Consider the following 16,284-nt stretch of genomic DNA (forward strand, 5'->3'; position numbering starts at 1 on the left):
TTGGCAGTTTTTTTCTACTGGCTTAGGGGATACCTTTGCCTCATGGCTGGTGGAAGGGTTGTATTTACCTTGAAATCACAATAGACCTGAAGTCATTCTGAACCCCTTGGAAATGTAGCCCTCATGATACACCTAATGGGTGTAAGATGCCTATAAATCCCATCTGACAAGCTTCGGATCTATCTGCAGAGCCAGGGACTGAGATCTCTCTCAAAGCACAGCTACTGTGGAAATCATACCTTGTTGGTTATGACAAGCACCCCAAGATCTGTTGGTTTTCTAGTTCCAGTCTTTGCCTGGACAGGATTTTCTCTAGTCTATACTGTGTGCTGCCACCTTAAAATTACATATGCATGACCAGCAGCATCCTTGTGAGAGTACCAGATGTAGGAGCTTGGATTTCTGTTTTGAAGTGGTGGAGAGCAGTGCTGTTCCCTTGAGCTCATGTCCAGGAAACACTGATTGATGAAAACCCTTCTGCCTGCCACTTTCTGAATGCTTTTCTGCTACCCTGAAGATAACAGCAAATTCATCTGCTACCATGAAATCCTCCAAGTTGTCTAGACGCTATACAAGCATCAAGAGGAATGCCAGTCAACTGTACCATTACAGGGAGCCTCTGCAGTTCAGGTGAGCATTTCTTTGGTTTTTTGCATTGTGGATTTCATAAAGCCTGTGTTGTTGTTTGTCACCTATGCGTTAGGAACAGACCAGAGAGAGGAGAAACAAACATACTGAGACAAATATGGAGACAGATAGAGATATGGGGGGAAAGACAGAAACAGACACAGATGCAGCAAAAGACAGAGGCAAAGATAGACAAAGAGACAGAGAGATAGAGGCAAAGATAGAGAGAAAAACAGGCATAGAAAATAAGAAACAGGGAGACAGAGACCAAGAGAGACAAAAAGACTAATATGGAAATATTGGCAGAGAAAAACAGAAATAGAAAGAGACAGCGACTCAGGTAGAGACAAGAAGACAGAAAAAAACCTGGAGAGAGCACTCTTGAAGCCCCATACCCGTGTTCCAATCCTAGTATCATTGCTGAGTGACTTTAAGCAGCTTATTTTTCAACTTCCTAAAAAGAGAGAATTGATATAATAATGATAGAGATAATATGAGAATTAATATGATGCCCACAAAAATGCTTCAAATAAATAGGTCCTAAAATTATTTATTAAAATGTCATACACTAAAATCTCACCAAATAGAAATGAAATTAGGAATACTTTGTAGCCATAAAATGTGAGGTACACTATTATCATTTCTATTATTACTATTAATTTGAGGAAAATCGGAATGATTTCCAAGAGATGCCATTTATTACTTTCAACCACAGACTGTGATTAAATTACTAACAAAGGGTTCTCAAGTAAAGTTCCCCCTGAGTTGGCTTTAAAGAATGAGAGACACACTTATAATAAGTGTATTAATTATATTCAAACAAATGCTTGAAATTGTTCTCTGAAATCAATTAAGCATATTTTCCCCTGAACTCTCATTTCCAGTGTATATTTCCTTAGCCAAACCTTTTTTTTTTCCTAGAGAAAGTCAAAGGCCAGCTGTCAGTCACCTTGAATTCTCAATAAGAGAAATGGCATGAATGAGGTTTTCCTATATTCCTTTGCTTATTTAGCTCAAGTTATCACAAGAAGCATTCCTATCACTACAGATAAACTCTTTTTATAAATGAAGTTATTCTAGGTGGAATCATTTTGCATTTACACCAAAGACACTTCAGAAAGCATGAACATACCCTCTCCCCTTTCATTTCTCAGAAACAAGTCCACTCAAGTGAACGGGGTTAGTGTCTAGTGGAACCCATTACACTATAGTGATAAGATACTGGGATCAGACTGAGTTATAGTTGCTTTGCTGGAAAGAGTATATCAGGATAATCCCCTCCCTTTTTTCCCTTCCCTACATGTCTTCTTAAACTCAGTAACTTGGATGACAGTGATAATGAAGATGAAAGAGGGAACAGCAATGATCCAGAACAAATCTTCCAGAACATACAGTTCCAGAAAGATCTCATGGCCACAATACGCTGCAGACCATGGCCCATGAGGCAGAAGTTGAAAGTTCTCAGGTAAAGACAGCTTATCACTGAGTATTTTCAAATATTTTCTGATTTTTGTCCGAAGGAAGGAGGTCACATAGCAAAATGGCCAATTTTAAAAAGAATGGCGATCTGTCCTCTGTCTATATGAGGACTCATGACCCATTTTAGATATGAGATAATAAACTAAAAAGATATAAATTTACTTTTCACTAATTATGTTAGAAGCTATGTTATTGAGATGATTATGTGAAGGCTACAGTTTGGGGCAAAAATCAGTGCCCAAGTTTAGAGTTCCAAGGTTTTACTAAATGCTCCTCTCATCTAGCATACTTGGGATAATTTCAGACAGATTTTATTCTTTTCGACTTTATGTGTTCATTACAAAACCTAGGGAGGTAGTATGATAGAGCTGACAAAAGCATTGAACATCCCAGGAAATGAGTTTGAATCCCAGATCTGGTACTAACTCCCTATATGACTTTTAATAAGTGTCAGCCTCGCTGGGCAAAAATAGCCTCATCTTTAAAATAAGAGAGTTGTAATAAGTGATATCTAAGATATTTTTCCTGCTCCAGATCTACAATCCCATGATTCTTAGAAAAATCAGTCAGACTAATGAAATGAGCTCTCAAGTGTACTTGAAATGATGTTCTATCTGGTTAGATAAGGTGAAGGTTAATCTCTATTGGCTAATTAACTAGTTAAGGAGAGATTATTTACTGAGTGAAGACTTACTCTCAACCCATTTAGAATACGTAGATTGCAATATTTCTACTTTGGAACCAACTCCTTATATGTCAGTGTGTTTTGGGGGTTTTTTTTTGCTGGGCAATGAGGGTTAAGTGACTTGCCCAGGGTCACACAGCTAGTAAGTGTCAAGTATCTGAGGCCGGATTTGAACTCAGGTACTCCTGAATCCAGGGCCGGTGCTTTGTCCACTGCGCCACCTAGCTGCCCCTGGTGTGTTTTTTAAATGACTTATTAAGGTGAACTCTGTGCCTCCAACTTGGTAGAATAAGGTACTTAAAGTTTGGGCAGAATATTTAGGCAAGGGGCAGCTAGATGGCGCAGTGGATAGAGCACCGGCCCTGGAGTCAGGAGTACCTGAGTTCAAATCTGGCCTCAGACACTTAACACTTACTAGCTGTGTGACTCTGGGCAAGTCACTTAACCCCAATTGCCTCACTAAAAACAAAAAACAAAAAACAAAGAATATTTAGGCAAGACAGCATGGAGTAAATGAAAAGGCATTAGACTATAGGAGATCTGATTTCTAATTCAAATGCTGGCACTAACTTTCTGTTTGACCCAACTTGATCCGACTTATTATTTAGGAAGTTGCTTCTCTTTTTATTGAGCTAAAGACCACATCTTGCACCATCTACGTATCACTCCTAGTTCTGCTCTCTGGGGCAAAGCAAAACAAATCTGTTCTCTCTTCCACACCATAGCCCTTCAAGTGCTGGAAGGTTTTCTTCTCTTTCCTAACCAGTTCCTACCATCAATAATTGTTATGGCATGGTTTTGAATTCCTGTATCTTCATAGTCTTCATCTAGATATACTCTAGTTTCTTAATATCCTTGATAAAATATGGCACCCAGAAAGTGGACACAGAACTCCAGATGTGACCTGATCAGGGTTAAGGACAGGGATATCATCTTGATAATTTTTATCACTGTGCCCTGATAATTCAGCAGTCCCATTTTTTGGCTGCCCATGCTGTATTGACTAATATCAAGCTTACAGTCCACAAAATGTCCCTTTTGCATCTAATAATGTTGAACCATGTCTTCTATAACCCAGGCTTGTATATATTTTTTTTAATTAAGGCATTGGACTTTACATTTGCTATTGTAAATTATCCCTTTTATTAGATTCAGACCAGCACAGTGGCCTGTCTAAATCTTTTAAATCTTACATGTTAGTGATCTTTCTAAGCATCATGTCATACAAATATTTGTTAAGTATTTCACATATGTTTTTATCGACATCATTGATTGAAAATATTTATAAGACTAAGGCCTTAGAAAGAATCTTATGAAAGTCTTCTTACAATACACTTCCAAGATGACAGTGGCCTATTAATCATCTCTTGTTTGGCCCTGGTCATTCAACCAGTTCCAAATCCACTTAAAGTTGCTATCATTGAGCCCATATGTCTTCATATTCTCCACAAGGATACTGTGAGAGACATTTGTCAAATGCCTTACTGATATTCAGCTATATATGATTATGATATTTCCTTGATCTACCATTCCAGTTAATCTGTCAGAAGAGGAAATTAATTTAGTATTGTTGATCACAATCCTGGTTCATACACATCACTGTTTTCTTCATTCTAGAACATTTCCAAAGGTTGACGTCAAACTCACCACGCTATAGTGAGCAGAATTACCTTCTGAAAATTGGTTTAATATCTGACCACCTGTAGGCCTCTCCCAATCTCCATGTGCGTTGTGTTTGGTTTTTCCCCCAAGAGCATCAGCAGCAGTTCACCAATCATATTAACTAGTTCTTTCAGTATTGGGGACATAATTTATCTAATCTTGGAGGACTGAACTTATTGATCATAGTTAAATGTTTTCTTACCTTCTCATTTTTGTTGGAGTTCAGTTGTTGGTAACCATTTCTTGTTTTGTATGCCCCAATCTGAAGATAATCTTCCAGGAGCAAAATAAGAATTAAATTCTAGCTTCTCTCCATTATCATTGTCCCATTTATACCAAGTAACAGGCCTCTTCATTATTTGGTTTTCTCTTATACTGAGTTTATCTAAAATAGTCCTTTTAGTTAACTTAGCATGTAATGTAAGATAGCTCATTTGAAGATTCTGAATCTCCAGCATTCTTAAAGGACTATGTCACTCATTGTTATTCACCTTGAGTTACATGCCTTTGCAATTATATTTTTGTAATCTTTTTTCATCTAAATTGTCTGGTGAGTTCTCTACATATCCATACTAGTCCTTTAGCTAACTTCACTTTTTCCTCCTCATAAGAATAATGTGTTCCATTGGGGGCAGCTAGGTGGTGCAGTGAATAAAACACTGGCCCTGGATTCAGGAGGACGTGAATTTAAATCTGGCCTCAGACACATAACACTTACTAGCTGTGTGAACCTGGGCAAGTCACTTAACTGTCATTGCCCCTCAAAAAAAAAGGATGATGTGTTCCCAACAATCAAAGTTTTTGTTTTACCAACATCCCTTCCATCCTGAGCCAATTTCCCTCAGAAAATCTTAGGCTCTGAGCTCCAAACTACCATTTCTATTAATTCTTAAATTTGTTCTTCTAAAATCTCAGGTGCAAATTAGAGTATATCCAGTTTTCCCCTCCTTACTTTGACTTTATATAAATTTTTATTTACATATGTGTATACATGTGAGTTCTCCCAAAAGAGCAGACAATGCTTCACTTTTGTCCTTATATACCTAGGGGCTAGCACAATGCTCAGCATAGAGTATGGCACTTAATCAATATTTGTTGATTGTTTTATCTTTTAAGAACTCTAAAACTATCACCTCTCTTGCCAAAGTTTCAGTCATTTCTATTTCTTTAACTAGTTTCTTCTTATTGGTCAAAGTCAGGATCATCCAAAATGGCAGTCCTCACTGCTTCCTGGATCATTTGGACAAAGAAATTATCATCAAGGCAAGTTGGAATTTTAGTCCTTCCACTTTAACAAGGGATGCCCATGCATTTCAAATCCCCTATGCCTTCTCATACTCCTCTAAGACTGGAGCAATGGAGGAAAGAATGGAGATTATTTAAAGTGTGGAATTAGAAGAAAATTCTGTGTCCAAGTTTAGGATAATTTCCACTCAACCATGTGGCCTTTGGCGACCCATAAACCCATTACATCATTGTATCAATTATTACTAATATATATATGTGCCATCTATGAGCAGTTGCCCTGCTTTTAACTAAGCCCCTTTTCTAAAAGTGTTACAATCCCATCATTCTTATGCTCTCCTCACACCTTAACAACAGTCTTGGGGCCCCTACTGTCTTCTAGTGTTCCTTACTAATGTTCTTCTTCCTTATATCTTTATGTGTTCTCTCTTGGGCCCATGAACCCTATCTCAATAAGCTTGTGGAGGTACTGATGCAGCATATTACTGGATAGGCCTTCAGGAGGCTGACTGTGGTGCCTCTCTGAGAAGTCTACTGGGCTTTGTCTCCTTGGAAAGAAAGTGAATATGACCCCATAGAAGCCAAAGTGAGAGCTCTTAGTCTAAGGCTAATCTTTAGCCTTTAAAATAGCTTCTGTCCACTATGCTACCCTTAGGCAGGGTGCCTAGTAGCCTGTAACATATTATTACTGAGCTATGGTTAGTGTGACATTAGTAGATATTTATTGAAATTTGTACTTTGGGGACCTGGGCAGAATGATTAGTACTGAAGGTATGCCCTTCACACTAAACACCCCCTCTTCATGAAGGCAGTGAAGAAGTGGTATAAAGAACACTTAATATGGAAAGAAGGGACCTAGGTTTGAATCCTAGCTCAGGTATTTGCCTACAAATATGATCTTGGATAAATAATTCAGTCTCTCCAAGGTCTGAGTTTCCTCATCCATAAAATGAAGGGGGTAGATTGCTCTCTAAAGTATCCTCCATCTCTGAATTCTATGATCTATAGTGATGGTCATTGTACCATCCATGTGGGATAGAGGAAAGAAAGGAATATGGCAACAGATACCTAAACCTTGGTGTCCAAGAGACATCTTAAATCCAACATGTCTAAAACATAACTCATTATATTTCCCCCTAAATCCTCCCCAACTCCTTCCTTCTGACTTAATATAGAGAGAAGCTTCATCCTCCTCACCTTACAGGCTCACAATGTAGAGTCATCCTGGACTCTTCACCATCTCTCACCCTCCCCCCATTTCCAACCTGTTGCCAAAGCCTGCTCTTTTCACCTTTGCAACATCTCTCAAATATGCTCCTTTTGCTCTTCTGCCACTAAACTCTGGTTCCAGCCCTCATCCCCTCACACTTTGGCTTTTGCAAGCATCCGTAGGTAGATCTGCCTGTCTCAGGTCTCTCACCAATCCATCATCGATTTAGTCACCAAAATGATTTTCCTCAAGTGAAGATTAGATCATGCCATCCCCTTACTCAATAGACTCCAGTGGCTCCTTCTTACCTTAGGATCAAATATAAAATCCTCTGTTTGGTGTCCAAAGTCCTTCACAATTTAGTCCCTTTCTACCTTAGCAGTCTTCTTAGACCTTACTCCCAACCATGTACTCTTCAAAACTAGCATTTATATAGCATTCTAAGGTTTGCAAAACACCTCAGTCCAGTAACACCGGCCTCCTTGCTACCAGTGAACAAGACACTCCATCTCTCAGCTCTGAGCATTTTCTCTAGCTGTCCTCCAAGTCTGCAATGTTCTTCCTTTTTTCCACCTACTGATTTCTGATTTCTCTGGTTTTGTTTAAATCCCAACAAAAAATCCATCTGCTCTAAGAAGCCTTTCCCAACTCCTCTTAATTCCAGGACCTTTCCTTTATTATTTCTTATTTATCCTGTATATAAATTGTGTGTACATTTTTGTTGGCTTACCATTGGATTGTGAGCTCCTTGAGGATAGGTACTGTTTTTTGCCTCTTTTTGTATCCCCAGTGCTTAACACAGTGCCTGTACATAGTAGATGCTTAATAAATGTTTATTGACTGTACAACCAATTCTTGTGATGCTGGTGCTGGTACTGTTGCTAAAACTATGGTAATCCAAGCCAACTTTAGTAGATGTCAAGGGTTTGAACACCCCAGAGATGGGAGGGATACTCATGTTCTGCCTTTGTGGTTAGGGTAGAGAGTCTTTGGAGATGACCATCCTATAGTAGATTTGAGGATCCATAGTACCAGTTTAGGGAAGATGTATTTTGTTTGTTTATTGCTGATATAATTTTGTAAACCACCATTATTGTTTTAGATACTGTTTTCTAACTATAATTAAACACACACACACCTTGTCCTATTATTATAGGGCTATTAGAGCAACAGATTAAACTAAATTACCATTCAATTCATTTAAATAAAGAACTGCCTGATTATATTCACTGTTTTTTTGTTTGTTTTTTGTATTGGGGGGAGGGGTTTGGGGGTTTTTTTGGTTTTTTTAGTGAGGCAATTGGAGTTAAGTGACTTGCCCAGGGTCACACAGCTAGTAAGTGTTAAGTGTCTGAGGCCGGATTTGAACTCAGGTACTCCTGACTCCAGGGCCGGTGCTCTATCCACTGTGCCACCTAGCTGCCCCCTATACTCACAGTTAAAGTGTCAGGCTCCCAATCCAGGAAGGAAATGCAGAGGACATTCAGTTGGACCCCTACTTGAGCAGGACTATTCTCTATAATATCTTTAGCAAGTGGGCTTCAGCATCTACTTGAAGACTTCCAAGGTAGGAGAAGACACCCCCTCTAGAGGGAGCCCATTGCCCTTTGAGTTCTTTCTCATTGTCAGGACTAAAGATGCTTTCTGCCTCTGTAAATTCAACTGATGGCTTTCTCAACTTTCCAGGATCAAACAGAATAAGACAAATGAAAGATGAAGTCAGGAAGACCTTAGTTCAAATCCTGCCTCAGACACTACCTGTGTGACTCTGGCTACATTACAAACTTCATTTTCCTCATCTGTAAAAGGCAGATAATAATAGTATCTACTGCAAAGGATTTTTGTGAGGATCACATGAAATAACCTATATCAAACACTTTGCAAACCTCAAAGCACTCTATTAATGCAATAGTTAAATGAGGCAGTTAGACTCAACCTTTAAGGGACATTCCAATAATAACAATAATAACAGTAATAATGATAATAGCTAGCATTTATATATCATGTTATGGTTTATAAAATGCTTTACAAATATTTTCTCATTTGATCCTCACAACAACCCCTGGAAAGTAGGCAATATTATTATCCTCATTTTATAGATGAGGCAACTAAGGAAGACAGAGGTTAAGTGACTTACCCAGGGTCACACAGCTGGTAAGTGTCTGAGGCTGAATTTGAATTCAGATCTTCCTAACTCCAAGTTTATCCTTCTATCCATTTTGACACCAAGCTAATTTGAAAAGAGCTGTCATAGGGGGCAGCTGGATTCTGGAGGAATTGAGTTCAAATCTGGCCTCCGACACTTGACACTTACTATCTGTGTGACCCTGGGCATGTCACTTAATCCTCACTTCCCTGCCAAAAAAAAAAAAAGAAAGAAAGAAAAAGAGCTGTCATAGCAGCTCTTTCTGTGGTAGCTAAGAATTGAAAATTGAAGGGATGCCCATCAATTGGGATATGGCTAAAAGAGCTATGGTATATATGATTGTAATGGAATATTATTGTGCCATAAGAAATTAAAAGCAGGATGATCTAAAAAAAACCTGGAAAGAGTTATATGAACTAATATATAATGAAGTTAACAGAACCTGGAGAGCATTGTACACAGTAATAGCAATATCGTTCAATGAAGAGCTGTGAATGACTTAGTTATTCTCAAAAATACAGTGATCCAAGACATCCCAAAGGACTAACGATGAAGCATACTATCTACCTCCAGAGAAAGAACTGGTATTATTTGGTTGAAGCATGTCATTTTTCACTTTCTTTCATTCTTTTTGCTTTTATTTAAGTCTTCTTGTACAAAATGACTAAAATGGAAGTATTTTGCATAATTTCAAAAGAAAGGGCTATCATGTTCCCTCTAAAACTCTGGGTTCAAATCCTAGGTCCAGCTATTCTTAATATTTATACTTGACATTGGGCAAGCTGACTCTGAGTCTCAGTTTCTTCATTTGGGGGGCAGTGGATAACTAAAAGTCCTTCTGGTTCATAATTCTATGATCCATGATTCATAATGATAGCCATGGGTCAGAAATCCTATGGGGTGGGGAAAAGAAAGCATCACCCCAAAAAAGAACCTCCTCTAAGTATAAATCCAAAGTTCCTTCAATCGATGTTTATATGAGGTGACCTCCAGGTCTTTAATCTTCCTGGTCACCCTCTTCTAGATGTCTGTAAATTGTTCTGTCATTTTCAGTCATATCCGACTCTGTGTGACCTCTTTTGTGGTTTTCTTGGCAAAGATGCTGGAGTGGTTTGCCATTTCCTTCTCTAGCAGAAAACAGAGGCAACAGAGTTAAGTGACCTGTCCAGGGTCACACAACTAGTATGTATCTGAGGCTAGATTTGAACTCATGAAAATAAATCTTCCTGACTCTAGATTTAGCACTCTAGCCACAGTACCACCTAGCTGTCCCATAAGTATTTTTCTATTGCAATACTAGAATTGAATACAATATTCCCAATGTGATTAGTCTAACCAGAGCAGATTACACCTAGGTCTCTCAATCCAACCTTGGATCCTCACTAACTTTGTCAGCCACCACCACATCAAACAGTTGATTCATTTTGAGCTTTCAGTCTTTCCATATTAACTGTTGAGTTATTTTAATTAACTGGCCTGGGGTTGTACAAATGGAACTTCAATGCTCACATCTTCCTGCTCTGGATTGGGAAGCAAGAAGTCCCACTTTCTTTTCTTTTCTTTCTTTCCTTCTTTTTTTTTTTTTGGTTTGTTGTTGTTTGGGTTTCTTGGGGGGGTGGGGTTTTTTTTATTTTTGTGGGGCAATGAGAGTTAAGTGACTTGGCCAGGGTCACACAGCTAGTGAGTGTCAAGTGTCTGAGGCTAGATTTGAACTCAGGTCCTCCTGAATCCAGAGCCAGTGCTTTATCCACTGCGCCACCTAGCTGCCTCCAAGATGTCCCACTTTCAAAGACCACCCAAACATCAGTTTTATGTCCCTGAGTCACTTAATTTTGAGCCATGTGCACTTCCTTGTCTATAAAATGGGGATAATATAGGCACCTTCCTCCCAGAGTTGTCTTGAGAATAAAACAAGATATTTACAAAGCACTTTACAAACCTTAAAATACTATATAAATGCTGTCATCATCATCATCATCAATGACTATATTTTCCTGGGTGTGGCTCTCTAGTACTGGTTTTGGCTTTCCCACTCAGATGAGCTCATTGTGACATAAAAGAAACAATTTGCCGAAGTGGAAAATGCCCTGAATTTGGAGATGGATGAATCCTGGCTCCAATACAAAATACCCATGTGACTTTTGGCAAGTCATTGGCTTCTCTGGGCCCCATCTGCAAAATGAAGGGGTTGGAATATGTGATCTCCAAGGTCCCCTCCCATTGGAATCCATGATCCCAAGTTACACTCCCAGTACTGCCATATGGCTGGCTAGCTCAGAGGGAGACAACTGAATTCTGCTCACAGAATTTCCAAGGCTAATCAACCAAACTTCCCCCTCTATGCCCTAAATCAGAGGGAGGAAACACTAATACATGGGAATGCTTCACTTAATATCAGTACTAGGAAGAATATGAGATGCATGACAGGCTTGGGGTTGGTGGGGTGGGGAGGAAGCTTGAAGAGCTCATGGAAAAACTGAGTTTCCTGATCACCACAAAGCAGTTCAAGGAAACATTTACATAATTCCATCATCCCACAGAAACATATCGTAGGTTCTGGGGCAACTGTTTACTGCTTTACTTATTCAAATGAGTTTGGCCCAGAATACAGAATGTAAGAAAATGGAGTTGTGTGGACATGATGACCTTTCCTTCTTTTGCAGAAGAGCTAAAGAGATCGTGTTGAAGTTTGAAGGAAGGCTGACCAGGACAAGAGGCTATCAAGCAGCAGGTGCTGATGTAGGTACATGGTCTTCCTGCAGTGCCAGGGCATTATGTCAGCTGCTAGGCTTATAGCATTGGGCCTAGCAGATCTCTGGGTCCCAGTCACCTCTAGTCAAGCTCAGTTTGGATAATTAATCCCATTGCTTTTAGTTTCTCACCCACTCCCATTGGAAACATATTGCACCAGTGTCGAGTCTCCTAACACTTTGTAACATCGCTTTTCTGGATGAAGCTATTTCTCCATTTATCTCTACTTATTTGTTGCATTTATCAGAGTCAGCTGCAACATAGTAGATGTAAGTATGGCCCTGGCATCAGAAGGACCAAGATTCAAGTCCTACCTCAGGACATAGTGACTATGTGACCCTGGACAAATCACCTGACTTCTGTCTTCTTCAGTATTCTCATCTATACATAAGGAAAATAATAGTATCTACCTCCCAGAATTGTAGTGAGGATCAAGAAAATATTTATATAGTGGGCAGCTAGGTGGCACAGTGGATAGTGTGCTGGGCATGAAGTCAAGAAGACTCATCTTTATGAGTTCAAATCTGACATCAACTACCAATTAGCTGTGTGACCCTGGGCAAGTCACTTAACCCTGTTTTCCTCAGTTCTTCATCTGTAAAATGAGCTGGAGAAGGAAATGGCAAATGACTCTAGTATTTCTACTGAGAAAACCCCAAATGGGGTCATGAAGAGTTTGACATAACTGAACAAAGATTGAATAAGAAAAAAACATAGTGTCTGATACTTAGTAAGCATTTGATAAATACTTGTTTCCTTCCTTCTCCAGGCAAATGATGGTAAATCATTAACTGTTCGATACATGCACAGCACTTTGCTAAGTGCTCAGAAAACACATGGAAAAGCAATACAGCCCCTGCTCTCAAGTTCATATTCTAATAAAGGGAAACAACATATACAGGAAAGAGCTTTCAGATGGAAAGCCCCAGTAGTCCTCAGGATGCAATAGTAAAGCAGATGATAATGCATCTTTCTTACTGTCTTTTCTAATGTTAAAAATCATATCTGTATTTGATGTTAAGCAGTTTTACAATGCCCAGGAGCTGGTAGTAAAAACATTTTTATGGCTCTTCAATAATTGTGGATGCATAGAAGGGGAGGGCTATTGCATCTGTGGTAGCAGTAACAGTAGCTGTCAGATATACATATATAACTGCTGCTCTCCTGACCAACTCCCCTAGTTATAGGAGGGCTAAGCTGGAAACAGGGTCAGTGGTCTGAGAAATGCTGTTCTTCTCTGCATTGGGCTTACCTGCCCATCATTCCCAATCGTTCAGTGGTTGGTCCACAAAGCCCCCCTTCTCTACAAGGGTCGCCTGGCACAGCTCATGCCAGTCTACAAGGGCAGAAATTCCTCATTCAGAGCTCCCTATACCTATGAAATCAGAGGCCCAGTCCAAAAAGAAAATCCCTTGGTCTTACTAGACCTTACAAATAAAGACCTAAAGCATAAACAGAGCCTAATATCCACAGCTGAGAAGAAGAATTATCTAATTTATGAATTGTTTCTCTGTATCCCTTTCATTGATTCTGCTAATTATTTAAATAGTCTTTGCCCTTGATTAAGATAATTAGTTAATGCAGTTTTTTCCTCTATAAAGATGATACATTTTATAGCACGTTGACTATCAGTCTCAGCAAACCATTTCAGAAGACTATAATACTGATACTGACAGAAGGCCTTCATTAAGCCAATAATTTGCTCTCTATAGAATAATAATCAAAACAACATATGTGTATGCTACTTGCCTTTCTCTGCTCTATACATGAAGCACAGATACTGCTTGTATTTATTTGCATGTCTTATTCATATGTTTTAGTCATATATATGTGTGTATATATGCATACACACACACACACACACGTGAGTCATGGGCAGTTAGGTGGCACAGTAGATAGAGCCTAGAGTCAGGAAGACCTGGATTCAAATTCTACCTCAGATTCTTACTAGCTGTGTGACCCTGGGTATGTCACTTAGCACTGTTTGCTTCAGTTTCCTCACCTATAAAATAAGCTGGAGAAGGAAATGGCAAGCCACTCCAGTATCTTTGCTAAGGAAACTCCAAAAAGGGGTCGTAACAAGTCAGACATGACTGAAAATTACTAAAAAGTCACTATTTCCCCGATTTAACAATCATGAACAGAACAGTAAGAAAAGAAAAGGAAAGGAAAGGAAAGGAAAGGAAAGGAAAGGAAAGGAAAGGAAAGGAAAGGAAAGGAAAGGAAAGGAAAGGAAAGGAAAGGAAAGGAAAGGAAAGGAAAGGAAAGGAAAGGAAAGGAAAGGAAAGGAAAGGAAAGGAAAGGAAAGGAAAGGAAAGGAAAGGAAAGGAAAGGAAAGGAAAGAAAAGAAAAGAAAAGAAAAGAAAAGAAAAGAAAAGGAAAGGAAAGGAAAGGAAAGGAAAGGAAAGGAAAGAAAAGGAAAGAAAAGAAAGGCATAACCTATAGCTGGAGCTAGAAGGAATGTCTCAACCCATCTAGTCCAAACCCATTGCTTTAGCAACAAGGAAAGTGAGGTCCAGGGAATTTAAGTACCTTTCCCAAAGTCATGCAAGTCATAAGGATTACAGGCAAGGTTTGAATGCAAGTTCTCTGACTCTAGAGTCTCTTTTTTCATCACATGGTGTTGCTTCCCCATTTCAATTTGTCATGTCAGTAAATGTCTTTATGTTGAAATAAGCTTATCCTCTAGCAGATTATAAAAAGATAAACATATAAGGGCTTATGAAATATGAGGAGGGAAGAATGGAAAGAGGGAGAAACAAAGGAAGGAAGGGAGGAAGGGAGGAAGGGAGGAAGGGAGGAAGGGAGGAAGGGAGGAAGGGAGGAAGGAAGGAAGGAAGGAAGGAAGGAAGGAAGGAAGGAAGGAAGGAAGGAAGGAAGGAAGGAAGGAAGGAAGGAAGGAAGGAAGGAAGGAAGGAAGGAAGGAAGGAAGGAAGGGAGGGAGGGAGGGAGGGAGGGAGGGAGGGAGGGAGGGAGGGAGGGAGGGAGGGAGGGAGGGAGGGAGGGAGGGAGGGAGGAAGGAAGGAAGGAAGGAAGGAAGGAAGGAAGGAAGGAAGGAAGGAAGGAAGGAAGGAAGGAAGGAAGGAAGGAAGGAAGGAAGGAAGGGAGGGAGGGAGGGAGGGAGGGAGGGAGGGAGGGAGGGAGGGAGGGAGGAAGGAAGGAAGGAAGGAAGGAAGGAAGGAAGGAAGGAAGGAAGGAAGGAAGGAAGGAAGGAAGGAAGGAAGGAAGGAAGGAAGGAAGGAAGGAAGGAAGGAAGGAAGGAAGGAAAGAAGTAAAGAGGGAGGGAAAGAGGGAAGGAGGGAGAGAAAGGAGGAAGGATGGAAGGAGTGAAGGGAGGAAGGAAAAAAGGAGGGAAGGAAGGAAAGAAGAAAGGTGGAAAGGAAGGAAGGAGGAAAGGAAGGAAGGAAGAACAGAAGGGAGGAAAGGAAGGAAGGAAGAACAGAAGGGAGGAAAGGAAGGAAGGAAGAACAGAAGGAAGGAAGGGAAGGAGTTCAAAAAAAAGGGAAATAAGATAGGAAAGGGAAAGACAGGGGTATCATGAAGGTCTGCATCCCAAGTACACAAGATCTTGTAGCTAAGGATCTCTTAATTGCATTTGCAGTGGGGTATTTCCTCAGTAATTGTGTTTGTCTCCAAGACAAACTCTGCTTGCTTTTGTCTGAAATGAATGATCTAGCAAGGGTGTTGTTGTTGTTTTTAACAAATAGCAGTAGTTTTTTTTTAATTGCCTTAGATATTATTTCATTTTTAAATTCAATTCAACAAAGAATTATTTAAGTGCTTCCTATGTGCAAGGCTTTCTTCTCTCAGGAGACCTAATGACAATTTAATTTCTCAACTCAAGTTACCAACCAAGGGGATCATTCCCTGAGCTGTTCTAGGTTGGTGAGGTAGTTACAGTTTCAGGTAAAACCAAGGAGCTGCAGATAAGGTACAATTAGAAGAATAACTTTAAAGGTACTTTGGTGTAGTAGGAAACATGCTGAATTTAATAATAGCTAGGATTTATATAGTGCTTTGAAGTTTGTAAAATGCATTAATAGGTGGTATTATTATCCTCATTTTAGAGATGAAGTAATTGAAACACAGAGGAGTGTGGTGACTTACCCAGGAACTCACAATTGGTCAGTGTCTGAGGCAGGATTTGAACTCAGGTCTCCCTGACTCCAAATATAACACTCTTTCCACTGAACCACTTCACCATTAAATTTAGAGTCAGAATTGCTATGTTCAAATCCTACACACACACACACACACACACACACACATACACCCTCTGTAATTTTAGGGAAGTCACTGACACTTTCTAAAAGCTTTTACTTTATTTCCTTGTTTGTAGATGGGGTGGGAGGGTTTTCCTAGTTTAGAAGTTCTTCACCTGTTTTGGGTTATGGAGCCCTTTGGCACTCTGGGGAAACCTAGGGATTCCTCCTTGGAACGATGTTCTTAAGTGCATAAAATACATACTATTATAAATAA

The 16,284-nt window shown here is 39.6% G+C and overlaps 1 protein-coding gene across 1 annotated transcript in view; it reads left to right on the plus strand.

Annotated features, from left to right (window-relative positions):
• Positions 1 to 541: 541 nt before the first annotated feature.
• The window catches only part of TMC3 (transmembrane channel like 3), an 83,204-nt gene continuing 67,461 nt past the window's right edge, over positions 542 to 16,284 (plus strand). The window contains exons 1-3 of the mRNA XM_043981656.1: positions 542 to 630; positions 1,946 to 2,092; positions 11,718 to 11,793. Of these exons, the coding sequence (XP_043837591.1) occupies positions 542 to 630; positions 1,946 to 2,092; positions 11,718 to 11,793 (312 nt within the window). The remainder of the gene's footprint in view (positions 631 to 1,945; positions 2,093 to 11,717; positions 11,794 to 16,284) is intronic.

This window comes from Dromiciops gliroides, chromosome 2 (genome assembly GCF_019393635.1).
Source record: "Dromiciops gliroides isolate mDroGli1 chromosome 2, mDroGli1.pri, whole genome shotgun sequence".
Classification (NCBI taxonomy): domain Eukaryota; kingdom Metazoa; phylum Chordata; class Mammalia; order Microbiotheria; family Microbiotheriidae; genus Dromiciops; species Dromiciops gliroides.